Source organism: Sceloporus undulatus, chromosome 2, assembly GCF_019175285.1.
Source record: "Sceloporus undulatus isolate JIND9_A2432 ecotype Alabama chromosome 2, SceUnd_v1.1, whole genome shotgun sequence".
Classification (NCBI taxonomy): domain Eukaryota; kingdom Metazoa; phylum Chordata; class Lepidosauria; order Squamata; family Phrynosomatidae; genus Sceloporus; species Sceloporus undulatus.
Genome location: NC_056523.1, coordinates 92,803,875 through 92,823,583, shown reverse-complemented (window position 1 = coordinate 92,823,583; position 19,709 = coordinate 92,803,875). Strand labels below are relative to the sequence as shown.

General features: G+C 43.4%; 1 protein-coding gene across 1 annotated transcript in view; it reads right to left on the bottom strand.

Annotated features, from left to right (window-relative positions):
• Positions 1-48: 48 nt before the first annotated feature.
• Positions 49-19,709, bottom strand: part of MGAT4B (alpha-1,3-mannosyl-glycoprotein 4-beta-N-acetylglucosaminyltransferase B) — a 129,050-nt gene continuing 109,389 nt past the window's right edge. The window contains exons 10-15 of the mRNA XM_042448598.1: positions 16,405-16,512; positions 13,848-14,041; positions 10,227-10,305; positions 8,711-8,798; positions 2,208-2,320; positions 49-1,151 (exon numbers count right to left, since the gene is read on the bottom strand). Of these exons, the coding sequence (XP_042304532.1) occupies positions 1,128-1,151; positions 2,208-2,320; positions 8,711-8,798; positions 10,227-10,305; positions 13,848-14,041; positions 16,405-16,512 (606 nt within the window). The 3' untranslated portion in view covers positions 49-1,127. The remainder of the gene's footprint in view (positions 1,152-2,207; positions 2,321-8,710; positions 8,799-10,226; positions 10,306-13,847; positions 14,042-16,404; positions 16,513-19,709) is intronic.

Below are 19,709 nucleotides of genomic sequence, written 5' to 3'. Positions count from 1 at the left end.
AACGCTGCTTCAACTATGAGCAAGTAAAACAAAACATGCAATGTTAAATAGAATTAAAATTTTACAGTGCACATTTTAATATATATTTTATATAGATATACTTGAAAAAATCAAATGTATCCAATAATAAAAAATACAGCACATTAAAGTAGTATAATGCATTCCAGTGTATAGCTAGAGACATTGGGTTTTTTTGTTTTTTGTTTTTAAAATTACACTCTAATCCCTACTGTTTGAAAACTGGCCTACATGTTTGTTTTTCTTCAAAACTTACACCAACCAGTAAATAACAGAGATATGGATTTAAAAGGATGGACTCTGCACTTGTTCTCAAGGCATGAAGACACTGGTGACTTCAACATGAACTGTATTGTATGATGGGGGCATGTACCACCCTGGCAGGCACAGTGTGGTATTATTAGTTCCCTGCCATTCTGTTGTCTCCACCTGGCATCCTCTTCCCCCACCTCTGACCAGTCACCCTACATATTTAATCCTCGGGAGGGGCCTGGAGCAACTGCTTTTACTTACACAAGAGGTTGGCTGGAGGTGGCTGCTTCTCACAGTATACCTCAGGGCTTCACCACAGCTTTTAACAGCTTGACAGTCAAGTTGCCCTCTCGCTTGTCCTTCACACTCCTTAAACCCGTATTTCTAAATGCACCCTTAGATGATACATTCAGGCATCAACACTGAGGGGAGGTGGGTTGGGGCAGGGGGGAGGCGTGGAAATCCCCTGGTCCTTGCTCGAGGGACTAAAGAAGTAAATCTTTTACACAGAACATTCATCTCCATAGTTCTTTTTTTACAGCTGCAAAGCCAGCTGAGTACACAACAGGCCAGCCCCAGTGCTGCTGCTGCTTTTTAGTTCAGTCCAGCACCGATGTGTTGGGGGGAAAATTGCTTCTCTTCTCCTAGAAAGTGTGGTCAGGAAACTCCAAGGCCCTGCCAAGTTTCACTGCCAGCTTCTTCTTCCTGTTTGTGGAGCAGTCAGGTGCCCTTTGAAAGCACCTTTGCGTGAGGAGTTAGCTGCTCATATTCTGCCCCATCTGCAGTTTCATAGAAGAGTGGAAGAAAAGGGGAAGAGCTGATAGCGACTTTGTGCATCACTCTCTGTATCTTCAAGTTCAATCAGCTTTCTTCAGGAATATCTGAAAAAACATCAGTTTTCAGAAAGAAATTATCAGCATTTCGCATGTCTGCATCACGTTGTTTGTGCTACAGGCCTGGAGAACTGACTCTCCAGATGTTGGTGGACACCCATCAGCCCTAGTTAGAAAAAGCAGTGGCCAAAGCTAGTGGGAAAGCCATGGACTCCCCAGACATGCTAGAGAACATTTCTGTCCCTCCCTCCCTCTCTATATATCCCTAGCATTCCTGCTCTTTTCTCTCCATTCCAATTGGACGTCGTATAGCAGCACAATGAGGGAACATGTGCAAAACACAACCTGAAGGGAGGCTGGGTGATTTCACAGATGACCATCTGAAGAACTACACCAGGCCAATGATTAAAGTTCCACTTGACTGTGTAGATTCCTGAGGTCAACCAAGACTAGTGTTGAGACCTTGCATGGCATGTGACACTGACATCTCCTCAAGACCCTGAAGAGTGGCAGCTTTGAGCCACCACTTTAGCTGTCCTGCTTTGCTCCAAAGCACTACTGTTTCAAGCACTTCTAAATGGGGACTTCTAAATGGCAGTTCACAGTTACCACTGCCAGGTAAGACTGCAGCTGGACTAGCATCTTGTCAGGAGAGAGCATTCCATGGGAGCTCTACCAAGGGCCCCTCCAAGCTGAAGATGGCTTTGTGGGAAGAAAATGATGCACTGGTCTACCATCCAAGTTAAGGAGCATAATATCCAAAACCAGCCAGATTATTGGGGCATGGGGGGAATCTCAAAAGAACTCCTCATTCCTACCTGCTTGGCAATACAACTGCATTTGCTGGCCTTTCCTGACACCCAGAAATACACTGTCAATCCTGGATCCAGACAAGCAGTTTTGTTATTTGAAAGAAGGATGAGAGAGCACTCATATCCAGAAGATAATACTTCTGGCAGATTCCCATTTTCTGTTGGTTTTGGTGCTAGGAAAATCTTACAACATGCTCTGTCTGGAGAAAACTACTGGAGAAAATAATACTGCAGCTGTAAGTACCCTTAAGAAGCTGGTACTCAAGATAAAAAAAATCACAAGGGACATCACCTCGCTCAAGATGATCCATACAGGAGAGTCAGTCTGGATGGTCAGTCGTATTGCTTCCAGGGGCCCAAAGGAAGGGTCTACTTCTCCTTCAGCAATGCCTTTTGAGAAGGAGCCTGTAGGGGTAACAGAGAAGGTGGCTTCAAAACAGATCTCAGGTCCTCTGTATGACAACAATACTACTGCAGTCCACTGAAATAGGCCATTCCCAGAGGATGACAAACTTGTTTTTTTGCACTGCGGTTCCTAGAATCCTTCAGTCAGCATGGCCAGTGAAGTTCCAGTTTGAAGCTGAGACCTCTTCAAGACTGTGAAGAGAACTGGGGCAAGTGGGGTGGGGAAATGTGCTCATATGTTGTAAGGAGCACCTCAGAGCATTGTGGAACCGGGAGGAAAACACACAAGGAAGCCTCAAGAGGTCTCCTTATATAAAGCCAATAGAAATTCCAAATGCTTACTCAGATGCAAAGATCCACTGGAATTCTGTCCTCCCCCTCCCCCCCCCGGGGCAAAAAATAAAACTTTATTGGCCAGTTCCAGTTCGAGCAGTCATACTGAGGAGTGCCAAAACATAATGCCTTTGCCTGTTGTTTACAATGTACAAGTCAGTGAGTCATGGTTAATACCTGTGGTTTGTAAGCCACCATTGCCCTCTTTAAGAAAAGTCAACATTTGGAGCTGGCTAGGATAGAGGCCTTCTTCTTTCAGATTACATTTGAAACATGCCTGACTCGAACTGTTTATACTAAACATCACTCTGTATGCTGGCCCAATTAATAGAAACTCCAACTAAACTAAACTTGTGAAATCCCAAAACTAGTTTTTCAAGTCATGAGTTTACTATGTCACACTGCTGAGGCTACTCATCCGCCCCCCAAATATTTAGGGCGAGAATTCCATGGTGATGCTGATGCATGTGTGTGGCATATTGGAATGTTTGTGTGACCTGTGGCACATGTCCTGTAATCAACACAGCTTTCAACTAGCTCTGTAGAGCTGTGTAGACTGAAGGCGTTCTGCTGGGTTTGGGCTTCCCCGTGCAGTTCTACCTTCTGAGTCATTCATACACTGATTTCATCATTTCCACGAGTTACGCAACAGTACAACAGGTCTTGTAAATGAGGTACAATCTGCATCCCCCCCTCCGCCATATGGTTTCTAAACGGGGAAACATAATATTGTGCAACAGGAAGGATGTGGCTTTTATTAAAACCTGAAGAACAGCCACAGTCTGGACCATCCTGGGAAACAGTATTGTAATTTCGGCCACAGTTATAGCATGAGAGAGCATGCTTTTGCTTTCAACACTACATACAGGAGATTTCTGAAGGGAACCTGCCAGCAAAATGAAAGCCAGAATGGTATGAGACCAAAAAGACATGCAGCTACGTCAATTGAAAACAAAAGAAAGGAAATGGTGACTGTCGCCAAAGTCTGGAAGAGAGGCTAGCCTAGTCTCTATCCTGTTGGCCTTCTGTTCTACTGGCAGGCAAGTAATCTTTTATTCAGGCAGCCCTTTTGGCCACTGACTGGTTGGTGAAGATTTCTTTGAATGGAGCAAAGAGAGGGAGCTTTAAAAATTGTTTTCAATCCAGCTGTTCTTTTTGATATGATGATTACTTTAATTATATTTAGGCATGTGGTGGCTTAATAGTTAAGACACCGATTCTGACGACTGTAAGGTCAGCAGTTTGAGACTAAGGCGCCGTGTGGCAAAGTCAGCTCCCGTCACTAGTCCTAGCTTCTGTCAACCTAGCGGTTCAAAAGTATGTAAATGTGCAAGTAAATAAATAGGTACCATTTTGGTGGGATGGTAACAGTGAAGATTTTCACACTTGCCTGCATCGCTGGGAAATCACCCTCCAAAAGTTGCTAAAAGGGGAAATGAGCCTCTCTGTCTGAACACTGGAAGCGCTCATTAATCATCAAGGAAACAGAGCTCCCTCTGTAGTGTCCTTCAATCGTTGCAAGAAAAGCATGGAGATTCTTCTTTTTCTTCTAGACGCAAAGTCCAACCCCATTCTGTTATGCAGGAAATCTAAATCAAAGCATCCCTGACAGATGGCCATCCAGCCTCTGTTTAAAGACCTCCAGGGAAGGAGACTCCACTACACTCCGAGGAAGGAGTGTGTTCCACTGTCGGACAGCCCTTACTGTCAAGAAGTTCCTCCTAATGTTGAGGTGGAATCTCTTTTGCTGTAGCTTGCATCCATTGCTCCGGGTCCTAGTCTCTGGAGCAGCAGAAAACAAGTTGGCTCCCTCCTCAATATGACATCCCTGCAAGTATTTAAACAGGGATATCATATCACCCCTTAACCTTCTCTTCTCCAGGCTAAACATCCCCAGCTCCCTAAGGCATTCCTCATAGAGCATGGTTTCCAGACCCTTCACCATTTTAGTCGCCCTCCTTTGGACATGCTCCAGTTTCTCCACATCATTTTTAAACTGTGGTGCCCAGAACTGGACACAATATTCCAGGTGTGGCCTGACCAGAGCAGAATATGGTGGCACTATTACTTCCCTTGATCTAGACACTATACAGTACTTCTATTGATGCAGCCTAAAACCGCATTGGCCTTATTATAGCTGCTGCATCGCACTGTTGACTCATGTTTAATTTGTGGTCTACTTGGACTCCCAGATCCCTTTCGCACATAGTTTCATTCATCATATCAAAGGGGAAACTTTTACCTTTTTAATTAGGTTTATATATCAGAATGAACTATATCTGGTTTTCCATAATGCTGGACAAATCGCCTCTGGACAAATCTTGGGGAAATTGTTTTTTAAAAATCCCAAACCACCCATGACCTTAGGATCGTCATAAGTAAGAAATGACTTGCAGGTAAACACCACCACCACCTTCAAAAAGCAAAGCTTAGAAGAGAGTTATGGGGCAGGAGGTGTTTTGCAAAGTCTCAACTGTCCAATAGGTGGCACTGCTTCATCAGATATCGCTATATTTAACATTTTAGACACACCTATACACATATTCCTCACCATTGACCATCCATGTGTAGCAAAAACAGCAAAATCCATTCAAAAATGGGAAGCATCAACAGGCATGACATCCATCCAATGTTTTCAGCAACAGCATATAAAACCTTACTAACGGTGGGAGAAAGATGCCTGCCACCAAAAAAACAACACAAACTAATACCTGCCTAATGAGCACTGAAGTGAGGCCAGCATGCCATAGTAGTTTGAGTGTTGGACCAGGGCTCCTAGAGACCAGGTTTTGAATCTAATTTAGCCATGAAAACCCACTGAGGAGTGACTCTGGGCAAGTTACACTGTTTCTGCCTCAGAGGAAGGAAACTGGCCAGCAAAACCTCAGGACGGGGTCATCTTAGGTTTTAACTACTGTCATCTCTGCGTATCCATGAATTCTTTATCCACAGATTCAACCATCCATGGCTTGAAAACATTAAAAAATAAATTCCACAAAGCAAAGCTTGATTTTGCCATTTTATATAACGGGCAACTTTTTATTATGAAGTTGAAGGCTTTCATGGCCAGCATCCATAACTGTATGACGAGATTGCAAGAAATGTGGACAGGAGATAGAAGAGTTTCTTCCTGACGTTTCACCAGCATCTGTGGCTGGCATTCTCTGAAGTTGCCAGCCACAGATGCTGGTGAAAGGTCAGGAAGAAACTCTTCTAGAACATGGCCACATAGCCTGAAAACCCCACAAAAAACCACTTTTTACTATATTATTTTATTTAATGGTACTTGAGCATCCACAGATTTTGGTATCCAGTGAGGGATCCTGAAAGCAAACCCCAGAGGATACCAAAAGCCCACTGTACTGAAGATTTGGAAACTTCTTGAAATATAAAAGATCTCCCCTTATATCATCCTCTTTTCCCAGAACCCTGTTACTGGGACCAGGCAGGCTGGCACAAACATTCCAGAGTTCCCCCTAGTGTAAATAATAATGGAAGCATAGAGTTGGAAGAGATCTCAAGAGCCATGACGTCCAACCCCCTGCCATGCACACAATACACAAAGCACCACCACCCTCACAGATGACCAGCCAGCCAGCCAGACGAGGGCATCAGGAAATGACTGCCTTCTGACACATGTGGAAAAAGCTTAGAGAAAAAGTCCTTATGCTCTCTTTCCCTGATGATGCAAACACACAACTTGTAACCATTTACTGGCCAATTCTTAGCCACTGTGAAGGCAAGAACACACTGTCCTTAGGAAAACTCATCAGCTCTTTTGGTTTTTCCTACCATCTGTATGCTGATGACACCCAGCTGTATCTTTCTGCCCCTGACCTTTCTCCAAGGCTTGAACAGCAAGTCTCGTCTTGCCTTACAGCTGTCTCGCAGTGGATGCGCCATCGGCGTTTGAAGCTCAACATGTCCAAGACGGAGCTTCTTGTCTCTCCTCCTAAGCGCACCCTTCAACACTCCTTTTCTGTCTCTGTGGACAACATTTCCATTCAACCAGTCCAGCAAGCCCGCAGTCTTGGCTTTATCTTTGACTCTTCTCTGTCGTGTATCCCTCAGATCCAGACCACAGCCAAGGCTTGTAGATTCTTTTTGTACAATATTGCCAAAATCCGACCATATCTCTCCGCCTCTACTGCCAAGATCCTGGTCCATGCCCTAGTGATCTCACGGCTGGATTACTGTAACGTCCTCCTGGCTGGGCTTCCTCTTTCTCATCTCCATCCTTTAATCTCTGTCCAGCATTCAGCTGCACGCATTATCACTTCCACCCACTGCGCTGACCACATCTCTCCTGTGTTGGCATCCCTTCACTGGCTCCCTCTCCCTTTCCCCATTCAGTATAAGCTCCTGCTGTCGACATTCAAAGCCCTCCATGGACTGGCCCCTCCTTACTTATCAGACCTTCTTTCTCCTCACCTTCCCACCAGGGCCCTCCGTTCTGGTAGTCAAGGGTTCCTGTCCCAGCCCAGGATTTCCTGTGCCCCATCCCGGATTCGCCCCTTTTCACTTGCTGCCCCTCACTCCTGGAACCTTCTTCCCCCACAAGCAAGAGCCATCACTTCTTTAACTAGCTTCAAAACGGAGTTGAAAACCATCCTGTTCAGAGAAGCCTTCCCAGGCATTGCATAATTGTCGCTTACTATCTGATGTTATTTTGTTGCCTGTTTATCGAACCATTTCCTATATTGCTATGTATTGTATATGTATTATCCTACTTGAGAGTATTATTTTCCCTGGATGAAGATTAACCTTCCATTTTGAAGCCAAGCCCTCCCTCCAGTCCATCTGCCTTGGTCCAGGCCTCGGAGGTTGAGAGGAACTGCTGGACCTCTTACCCTTTCCCGTCACCACTCCCTTCTCCTTCTGTGTCATGTCTTTTTAGATTGTAAGCCCGAGGGCAGGGAACCGTCTAACTAAAAAGATTGCATGTACAGTGCTGTGTAAATTTACAGCGCTTCATAAATAAAGGTTAATAATAATAACAACAACAACAACAACAACAACAACAATAGAACAAGGGGATGATAACATTGCAATCACCCAGGTGATGTAGACAAAAATCCTGTTTTTTTTTACTGGCTGGGATACCTTCAGTCCTACAGAGTTCAGCCGGAATTTACTAAGTTATGAATGCATAACCACTTTAGTCATGTAGCTACATAATGTCTCCCAGCCCGAGGCCCCCCCCCCATTGTCATTTATCAGGCAGTTAACTGCTGTGAATAACAGAGATCTGTTCCCCTTCTCACACCTCTTGTGAATGATCTCTGATGTGACAGTCAGAAGTAGGGTCCTTGTCTCAATTACCCTTCGCACTGGAGACTGCTCACAAAAGGGGTGGTGGAAATGTTAATCATTTGCTTTCTTATCTATAGGAGAACAGATCCCCATTTGCTGTCCAGTAAGTGAAGACTGGGGGACGGACTTTCATGGTCCCTACAAATTCCTTAAACTAGTAAATATGTAGAGATCGTGAATAAAACTAGTCTCAAATGTGTAACTCTACGTTACACATTCGTAATCGCCTTTGTGAACTCTGGTCACTGATTTGGCTCTACTGATTTCAATGGTACTTATTTCTTCATTAAAGGTAGTTAAGATCAAAACCTAAGCATCACTTTTGAGTCATTTCCACACCTCCCAAATTATGAAAAATTTGGCTGCAAAACAGGCTGCCATCGTTGTCCAGATTTGTTCAAATCACTATGGTGTCAACATTTGTATCAGCACATTATGGAGGGGGGAAATCTACCACTGTGAATATACAATGATTAGGACATAAGCATATTTTTAGCATTTACTGGAGGATGGGAATCATTTGGTGGAGGGTGTTTTCTAAGTGAATGACTTCCACTCTAAATTCCAGATCTAAATTCCAGCACGGGGGTAGAGGAGAATACTAATTAATGCAGAATAAACTGGTTCTGTCTTCAAACCTCCTGTACTACCACATTCTATGCAATTGTGTTATCCAAACAGGAACATACACAGTGCATTCCCCATGACCAGCAGGTTACTATTTGCCTTGAACCAACAATTTACCTATCTGTATGTAGCCGTCAGATGTCCTGTGGTACTTGAATGCTGTTGCTCTTCCCTCCTGCAGGGCTTCCTTATCTGACTGGAGACTCTGTGCAAGAAAACAGACAATATTTGCAAAAAGCCAGCCACAAAGAAGAGGCCTGCTGTGGGTACAGCTTGAACCACTATGACCATAAAAGCACCAAGGCAATACTGATGTTTTCAGAAATGGAGCATTACTCTAACAAGCAGGGTTGTTAGAAGCCTTTTGTGACTCCTTTCCAGGACCCATAAAAATGTCTATTAAAGTATACCTTGTAAGAATCAGGCTTGGATGCCTTTTCCTGCCACAGGCTACATGCTTTAAATAGAGAATGACTAAGCAGGCCTGCTTCTAGATTTTGGAATAAACTAAGTGAATCACATGAACTATAGAACTATGAATTCAGCACCTATTCTCAGAAGATGGCCAGAGACTGGAAAAGTTACTTTTTTCTAGACTTCAAGTTTCAAAATCACCTAGCTGGTATGGATAGGGGACTCTAGGGCTGGCATCCTGTGAGTGACCTTAAGAGGCATATGTTGTGAAATTCATGCAGAGTGTTTTAAAAAATAATAATAACATGCTACAGCAATATCCAGTTGGTGATGGCATAAGCAGAATTGCATGTGTAGGACTATTGCGTGTGTGGTAATACATTAAAGTACAAAGAATGGCATGGGAATGCACATTGCTTCTACATACTGCTCACTGAAATTGCACAATGGGTCAGCCATTGACCCACATATGTTGTGCTACACTGGCATTCAGTATAAGAGTTGTATAACATAGCTCCACTGGCAGAAATTTACATTACCCTGACGGATCTCAACGTAGGAGCTGCAGTCCAAAGCCTTAATCTGATTGGTTAACCCTCAAGTAGAGTGGACCCAGTGAATCAACTACTGAATAGTGAATCAACACATAGATAAAAATTCCATGGAGTCAATGGGTTTACTTTACTTAATATACAAGCATTTATATATTGCTTAGATCCTAAAATTTCAAACCAGTATACATAAATAATTAAAATATTCACAGAATACAAATATATGACATACAAATTAACATACACTCTTCATGTGTTCCAAGCAATAGATGTTAGTTGGACTAAACATGGAAGGCTAGCAGAAATAAGTATGTATTTCACAGGCAAAGACAAGTAAGAATAGTTGGAACATGTCCAATTTCAAGGGAAATAGTCCTCCCTACCAGAGGAGCTACCACTCTAAATGCCCTGCTGTAATGACTACTGAGAAAGTCAGAGGGCAGATCCTCAAAGAGTGCACCCAGATCACTGTAGGCAAGCTATTGTTTGCTGGGACTAACAGTAGGATTCAGACCCCTCTTCCCAAATAACTTCGCTTAGTTGTGAGCATTATTTTGCAAACTCTTTCCATGCGGATCCAAGAATCAGAACTAGGGGCTGCAATCATTATTCAGAGGCTTCAGGAAAATTCCTTCTATTCTCTCCTACCAGAAGCTCAGCACACTTACATCAAAGGGTAAGACTTCCACTGTAGTGTTGAAGAGTTTGTCTTCGGGGTGTTCAATGTTGCCACTACGGAAGAAAAATCTGTGCAAAAGAAACCAACAGTGACTGCAGAGATTCACAGAGGGGATCTGTTAGCATATAAAAGTACCCCACCAGGAATGCATTTACCAAGATGTCTATTTCCAACAGGTGGTTCTCCTCCCAAAGAAAGCTCATTTGGAAAGAGGCAACTCTAAGTGCGCAAACAACCAATTACAGATTGATTGTTTGATTGCTCTTGCAAATTAAGCACTCCACTGCATTTGAATGAATATAAGTAAGAAGCACAATTATCCATCCCCATGGTGAAAGCAGTTTTCTGTTCAGCTCTACCAAACTGGAGAAATAAGAAGTGATTGTGTGTGCATTTTGAATGCGAGAACAAATTCTGGGAAGGATGACGCTGCATAGATAAGGGTTTTTTTTTTTAAGTCCTTTCAATTAATTGCTAAAGGACATTTAATGAACAGATGGATTTTCAAAGACCACATCCATTCCCCCCCAGCCTTCTATATGCAATTATTTAAAATGCAGTTCAGGAGGAGAGAAGTTATGGCCTTTGGAACAAGAATACAGGTGCTATCTACAAAAAGAAGTTTTGAAAAGCACACAGTCCTTTCCTTCATGACAATACCACTGCCTTCTGTTCTTGAGTAAAGCATAAGGGACATAAAAAAGACTAAAGACAAAGATGACTCTCTCTTTTTTTTGATAACTCCAAAGCACCAGGACAAAATACAGCAATATCTGCAACTGGCAAATCAGAGCTGTAAGTACTTGACTTGAAGAAGAGTAAGGACAAGCAAAGAGCCCCATGAATGAATGGAAGTAGATGTGCCTCACAACTGCTTGGGAAATGAGCAGCAAGGTAGATCTAGCTTCATCACTTTTGAAACTGTATTAAGAGTGTCATTTATCTGCAAGTAACACACCTGAATATGGATACAGACTGCTCTTGCTTCCACAATCCTAGTTATTATTTTCAAGCACAGATAAACATTTTCCAAAGCTAAGTATGGATCAGAAGGAAGTCTGAAAAGCTTCACAGAAGCTCATGTCTCTCTGTGTACAACAGGGATGGAACTGTTTCCAGAATCCTATTGGGATATTAGGCATGAACCAGTAAATGTGTTTTTTACATGCTTGGGTAAGGAGGTGGCCAGTACTCCTTTACACAAGCAAGCTCCCTGTTCATCCACAACACAACGGGGTGGCTTAAAGGCGAGTCTGGCATGAGGTCTGCCACACTACATACATCAGCAGAACTTCACACTCCGCTAGTGATGAAGAGGTTCTTGGCTTAAACTAAAAATACCCCTATTTTCTTTCTGAAGAAAGTCACCTGGAGCAACAGAAAGACAAAATCAAACTAAAACAGTAAGGACAACTCTTCCCACAGCAAAAGCACTTAATAGAAATGTAGGTCTACAAATCAGTCTGTTTCCCAAAAGTAGATTTTCACTCTATACTAAATGCCCAAGACAGGCAGGTCTTCTTAGAAAAGGCATTCAACCACACACCCTACATTTAACAGACAGATCATCAAAGGAGCATAGAGCAGGTCCACTGACGGAGATCTAAGCATACAGGAGGAACATACAAGAATAGTTAATTACCAAGGCCTTTACCACAGAGAGCTGCAAACTTCAAACATGAGAGAGCATTTAATGGATTTCCCTGCTTATGCATTTACAGGGAACTCTTAACCCATTCACTTCAAAGCAATGAGACATTTGGAGAAAAATGTAGGCTGAAAACTTTACGTGTAACACTCAAACCTTTCTCTCTCTCAAGTATGGACACGCACACACACATAAACACATAGCTCTGTGGTTAAGTTAGAATGTATTGTTCTTCTCCATTAAGGCCCCTGACCAAGTCTGGAACTGGGAAAGTCAGGGCAGCTTCATCTGAAGCTCTCTTTGTCTGTCAAGTGCTGGGCTCTTTCATCTTATGCTTAGCTGCCTTCTCTCATTACATGTTTTTCAGGAACTGGGAGCATGTGGTTCATTACACCCTATCAAAATGCCTTCTAGATACACTAGATCTGTGATGGCGAACCTATGGCACGCGTGCTGGAAGTGGCACTCTGTGGGCCGTTTCACCGGGCACGAGCACCAGGGGAAGGAAAAACAGGCATGCGCGTGCCTGTTCCTCCTTCTCCCTGCCATTGTCGGACCTCCCGCTGTCTCCGAGACACAGCGGGAAGGCAGAAAATGGCACTGGAAGGAAGGAGCCAGAGACGCACGCATCTGGCTCCTTCTCCCAGCCTTCTCCCGGTGGCATGCCGGGTCCTGGGCTCGCTCGCAGCCCTTCCAGCCCCAGACCTCCCTCCAAAGAGAGAGATCTGGGGCTGGAAGGGCCATCAAAGAGCCCAGGATGGCGCATGCCACGTCCTGGGCTCAATCGCGGCCCTTTCAGCCCCAGACCTCCCTCCAAAGAGAGAGATCTGGGGCTGTAAGGAAGCCAAAGGGAAGGGCCTGGACACCCGTCCCAGGCCCTTCCCTTCGGCCCCTTCCTTCGGCCGAACGGAACTCCAAGGGGCCAGTTCGGCCAAAGGAAGGGGCCGAAGGGAAGGGCCTGGGACGGATGCCCAAGACCTTCCTTTCAGCTTTCCTTCCCTTTGGCCAAACGGGCCCCTTGGAGCCCGTTCGGCCAAAGGAAGGGGCCGAAGGGAAGGGCCTGTGACGTGTGCCCAGTCCCCTTCTCCTTGGCCTCCCTTTCCTCGGAGCGAATGGGTCCCTTGGAGCCCGTTCGCTCTGAGGAAAGGGAGGTCGAGGGTGGACAGACACCTCCTCCTCCTCCCCTCAGGGCTTCACAAGACCTGAGGTGTCCTTCGGAGGACACTTCAGGTCTGGTGAAGCTTCGAGGAAAGGAGCAAGGGCCACGGGCCTCCTCCTCCTCATAGGGTTTTGCCAGACCTGAGGTGTCCTTCGGAAAGTCAGGGCAACTTCATCTGAAGGTGTCCTTCGGAGGACACCTCAGGTTTGACGAAGCCCCTCAGAGGAGCAGGGGCCATGGTCCTCCTACTCCTCCCTCCCATGGGCCCTTCCTGGTCCCCAACTGTCTCTGAGAGACAGCTGGAGGCCAAGGGAAGCGGAGGAGGGGCAGGCGCGCACCTGTCACCCTCCCCCAATCCCCCCGACTTCTAGTATCTCTCAAAGACAGCTGGAGGCCAGGAAAGGGCGTGGGGAAAGCCCCGCCCCAGAGGCCCCGCCCCGGAGGGTGGAAGCCCCGCCTCTGGCATGTGGCCCCACCTCCAGGGGTGGAAACTCTGCCCCTGGCACGGCAACCCAAAAAGGTTCGCCATCACTGCACTAGATGCTCTTCTATATGTTTTTAAAAAGTAGAATCAAAATGGAGAAAACATATTCAAGGAAGCCAAGAAGGCCACTATAAGGAAGAACTGCATACAAGCCAAACATTTCTGTGCTTTTGGTTGCTCTCCAACAGGCAACAGGTGAATGAGATAGTGCTTGCCTTTCAGATGAACTCTGTTCCACCACAGGAGAGAGAAAATGTGACTTTTAAATGTCAAACTAATCCTCTCCAGTCTTTGTCTCCACAAGATCCCATAGGCTTACCGTTCAATGCGGAGTGGCTTAAAGAAGCGAAAGCGTATGAAGTCACCCGCTGTGGGGGTAAATGCCCAGAAGAAATCTTCTCTCAAATAGGCTTTCTCCAAGGAGAAGTGCTGGTAGGTTTTCAGACTGGTGCTCACTTCTGCAGGAGGATTGACATGTTCTTTCCGAAGAGCTTGTTTCCCAAAATCTTTGTCCTCAACACAAAGATAAAAGCAAAGCAATTAAACAATTTTATTTAATATATGCCTCCCCTTCCCATTGCACTTTTATGGAACCTGTATGTAATTCTGATCCATGTGCATGATTCTAAATATACGGGACTCAAATGTTTCACCCCTAGTTGCCTTATATATTCATATATACACTGACATTACTGTCAATCCTGTTCATCAAGTGATGAGGTCACAAAAGCTATCTTTATCTAAGAATCTTCCCCTTACATTGCTGTATAGTTTCAACCAACTACTAGGTCGCAACACTATTTTCCTATAGGGCATTGTGAGAAAAAACACCACAGAAATCAGTTCACACTCTAGTGATCTCCTTTTCAGACTACTGTAGTCAGTTCTCTAAACTCATTTGTTCATCACTCAGACCTAAAAACACAGATGAGGCTATTTCTATGTATGTTAGTTAAATATGCATTTGATTTAACACAGAGGTAAAGTCTCCAATTTAAAGATCCCTAACATTTCAAAGAAATCCAAACCTCTCTTTTTGGAATGAGTATTCAATGGCCAGGGCTAAGAAGACATGAATAACTTCAATTTAAGGAGCATTTTGTTTTGATTGTGTGTGTGCTTTGCTTTATATATAATTAATATGATCTTGAATCCTTGGGAAATGTTCAAACAGAAAATGAATTAAAACAAATATTTCTTGAGCTGCTGAGGCTTCCCAACTAAACCATAAAAAGGAGAGACCAAAAGAAAAAGAAAGAAAGAAAGGTTAGCTAAGTGAGGCATGTCTGTTTAAGAAAGAGATTTAAGAACTTAAGAAACAGTCCTTCAGAAGAATGTTGCTAGATTCTCCTTCTACAGTACAAATTTCCAGTGTGTTACAATAACCAAAATATATAATCAGATATTCACAAGCCTGCTGCCTGAACATCCTTAATTTTGGAGACTCACTGCTATTTCAAGGCATTTAAAAATGCTGCAACACATACCTATGAGGGCATCCTAGCAACTATTAATCAGATGATACCTGCCATGCTAGAATTCCCTTGGCTCCTGACCCAGTGCCTCCATTTTCCTTCCAAATCATTTACAATTTCATCTATACTCTGTCAGTGAAGCATCCACTTCCTTTTCTACAAAACAGCACAGCTGACCTCCTTCCCCAGGGAGTGCACCTGCATTTAAAAGCACCTGCTTTCCCTTCCCAAACCACCACACACATGAAATAACCTATTGCATTTTACATACAAATAGGTCTGTTGCACTGAGATGCAGTTTGTGGGTAGATGTAGCTTGGATGCACATATATCATCTACCCACAGTTAAGAACAGACTAGCACAGAATGTGCTATCCAATGAAGCCCAAATATCAAACAAATGCATCTACTCTAGGGAGGAAGAGCTGTGCAGAAACATGGGGGCTTCTGTAGACTGCCAGGGCTTTAGGGGCCCCAAAAGTCAGCTTTGGAGGCTGCATGCAGACTGAACTTACCCCATCCTTGGTTCTTTAGAGAGGTTCGGAGAGGCATGACTTCAGTAAGTGAAAGGTGAGATTTCAGTATCTTTCACTTGTGCAAACTTGGTTTTATTTAATATATTATGGCCTGTTACAGACTGCCAAAATAAAGCTGCTTCGGGCCTCTTTGGAGATATGCTATTTAAATGATGCATGGGTCCTAAGAGTCCGGAGGTTGTTCCAAAGCCACACTCGATTCCTAAGCACTGGAGTGCAGCTTTGGTGCAGCTTCCGGATTCTTAGGGTGCATGCATCATTTAAGCAGTATACCTCCAAAGAGACCCGAAGCAGCTTTATTTTGGCAGTCTGTAACAGGCCTATGATTCCTTCCTTCAAGGACTTCTGAGCAATACACCTATGGCTTCCAGGTAGTCTCTCATCCAGTTATTGCGTCAATTTAGAAATGGAGCCTATGCTCCTTAAGCACATGCTCTTCCTAATCTTTGCCTACAAAATGTCTTTTGTCTCAGTCTCTCTCTTTTCATATCTCCTCCACTTGTAAAAGTCCCAAACTGTACCAGGATTCTGATTCCAGGTTGGCATCAAGCTTGAACAGGATCATTTTTCTTAAGGGATAGAAATACACTGGGTAGGAATACAGTGCCATCTACCACCTTGGGCAGCTTGCAGATGGCACTGGATAATGCACAGGGAGGAGGTCAGCACCTGTGGCAATGAAGGATGGGAAACAACTGTGTGCACAAGAGAAAGGACTGGAGAATTTAATACTGAGAGGGGTTTAAGTAGCACACATTAAAAAATGTGTAAATAACAAAGAAAAAAACAACTGTTGCTTCGTCTCTGTGGTGTTCTTTTTGTTTTCTATTTTGGCATTTCCAGCACTATGATATCACCTACTCACTTTTAGCTTCTGGATTTTACCAGCCAGGGAGGAGTGTGTTCCCACATGCTGGAAGAGTGAGGGCTTGAAACGGATCCTCAGGTTCGCCTTCTGTCTGTCACAATGTTTCTGAAACAATAAAAAAGCACAGGAGACCCTCAGGATTTCTGCTTCCAGATGGGGAGGACAAAGGTTGTTCAAAACTTTTAAACTGGATTTACTCTGAAGGGTTGAATTTTACTATCCAGTTACCATATTGATTTCTCAACACAGCTTTCTCTCACAATGGTGATGGCTCTCTTTGACTTCTCCTCCATTGCTGCTACACACAAGGCCATCTGGTTTCTATCACTGTTGCCACAGGAGTATAATCACATTGTGCAACAGGATCGTGGCTATTAGCTCCACCCCAAAGTATTTATCTTCTAGATAGAGCATGTTCACACCATGCTTAACTGTTCCATCCTTCTTTACCTAAAGTGTGGTGGAAATGTTTTGAAAGGCCCTAAAAACAACTACCTCTAAACAAAGCAAGAGTATGTATGGTCAAATCATTTTGCCCATACCCAGGCAGTTATGTCAGTTTTCATCTGTGCCAATTATTTTTTGTTGCTCCAGAGACTAGGATATGAACCAAAGGATTCAAACTACAAGAAATGAAATTCCACCTAAACATTAGGAAGAACTTCCAGGTGGCAAGAACTGTTTGACAGTGCAATGAACTAACTCAGAAAGTGCTAGACATTTTTCATCTCTCAAGAGTGCTTTAGCTAACTATTCCAGCCAGAGGGTTGGACTCAATGGTCCCTACAGTCCCTTTCAGCTCTATGATTCTAATAGAAATCTGTATTTCCAACATGTCTAGTACCTTTCACACACAAGCCTATTAAACATTTTAACATTTTTGGGATGGTTAACATAGATTGGTTTCAGTTCTCCAGCTCAATTCTGGTATCATTAGTCTTCCACCATCTGATACCATCCAGTCAGACTAAAAGAAGAATCCACCAGAAATTCTGTCAACCAAAATATTTAAATTTTGAATTAAGATAGGCTTCCAGATTCAACTCAAAGAAAGGGAGGCGAGTGAATGAGGATCTTCCTTGGCACAAAAAAGTTTAGTATTAAAAATATGTGCACTTACAGACACAAGCCCTTGGGCTGAAGCCATATTTGTATCCCTGAGCTTTGTTCATATTTTTTGGTTGTTTGTTTATAAGGGGTGTGAAGACAATTTTAGTGTGGATTTTCAGTGTGGCAGGTGCAATACAGAAAGTGGAAAAGATAAGAGAGCATCTTGGACATCTGAATGTTGCAACATTCTGGCTGACATAAGGTATGTCAAAAAAGGTTGTTTTTGTTGGGTTAATTAAGCAGCTGTCAAAATATGTTATAGCACTCCTCCCTACATTCTTGAGTGTTCAGTTTCAAAAAACTGTCTTAGTGATTTCTTTTACGCCTCTCTACTTTTGTTCATCAATGTAAATCACGCAAGTAAAAGGAGCCATCTTCTGTTGTTACAACTAGTTGGTACTGCCAAACAAGAACAGGTTGATCAGCTCTGTCTGGACAGCAAACTAATTTTCAGTATATTCTGAGATTTCCTCTGTATCACCTGGCTGAAGGATATACTTGTGGATGAGAGTATTTTGGTACATGATATGCATGTATGAAGAGCAGCAAATAGAGGGGACACTGCTGAACAAATACATTCCTAAAGTTTGAGTGTCCCACAGACCAGCAGCTTTTAACACAATCTGCTACTGACATTTTTATGAAGAGAACCTTCTTCTCCCATCCCTTATCCCATGCAGAAGTTGCACCATGATCTTCCCACAAGTCTCATGCCTTTTTTCTTCCTATTAGTCACAACTCCTGCACTGATCCATAGCGGCACTGATTCAAGTATCAGAGTTTGTAAATGGGATGCATGATTACTATCTATGGTTGTGAAAGTTGGACAGTGAAGAAAGTTGCAGGCAGAAAATCAGCAAAAACAAGTGTAGTGCTGGAGAAGAGTTTTACAGATACAATGGATTGTTAAAGAACCCACAAATGAATGGGTCTTAGAACAAATCAAGCCTGAACTTTCCTCAGAAGCAAAGACGATGAAGCTGAGGCTGTTGTGTGTTGGATACACCACAAGACAACAAAACTCATTGAAAAAGAGGATAATGCTTGGTAAGGTAGAAAACAGAAGAAAAAGCAAGTCCAAGTAAAAAATAGAAGTAAGAAATATAAGTAAAAGTTCTCCAGCTCAATAGATACAATCAAGGAACCATGGTCCTGAATTTGCAAGGCCTAAACAGGGCAGTTGATTGTAATCTTGGAGATTCATAAAGATAAAGGTAAAGGTAGTCTCTTGACATGAATGTCTAGCATAACCGACCAGCATGACTGCACCAAACGCTGTTACCTTTCCACTGAGAAGTGGTATCTATTTATCTACATTTGTCCCTCCATATCTGCTAGGGTTAGGGGCACAAGACCCGTGTGAATATGGAAAAACTGCAAATAACAAAAACACCATGTTTTTACCTGAGAGGACACCTCTCTAGGAATCACTAGGTCCTCCAACGCAACTCGTCCGACAAACACTGATCATAGAACTGCGCTAGAGGAGCTACAAAGGCCTAGTTGAGTGTTCTCTAGGAATCTCTAGGTCTTTCAGTGCAACTTTTCGTTAAAGTTGACCATAGAGTTGCACTGGAGGACCTAAATATTCTTAGAGAGAACATACTAATCAAATCTGTGAATAATTAAATCCACAAATATGGAGGGATGAGTGTTCTTGCATTTGCATGCTTTTGAACTGCTAGGTTGGCAGAAGTTGGGACTAGCGACAGGAGCTCACCCCATCATGCAGCACTTGAGCCTCAAACTACCAAATTTCCAATCTTCCAATCATCAGAAATGGCGTCTTAACCACTAAGCCACTGCATCCCTAGAGGTCCGTAAAGTCACCATAAGTTAAAGTCAACTTAATGGCAAATAACAGCAAAACTTCCTGATGGCAATATTTATTAAGAAAAAAATATTTAAAATCTGAGTCTGCAGTTTCATATGTTCAGGAAAGCAGTGTTCCAGGATATCAAAGGACAAATGCAAAGCCACCATCCATAAAGCATGCCTTTCTTTCAATGGGTGTTTAAAACAACAACAACAACAACACTTCTCCACCTTTGAAAGATTTTGTCCTATTTTTATCCAACACAAAAGCCCACTTGGCATAATTTGTCTTTTCCCCTTCTCACTCATTGAGGGATGACAGATTTCTTGGTTTGTTGCAGTAATCTGTGCATGCATTTCTAGCATCAAGATATGCT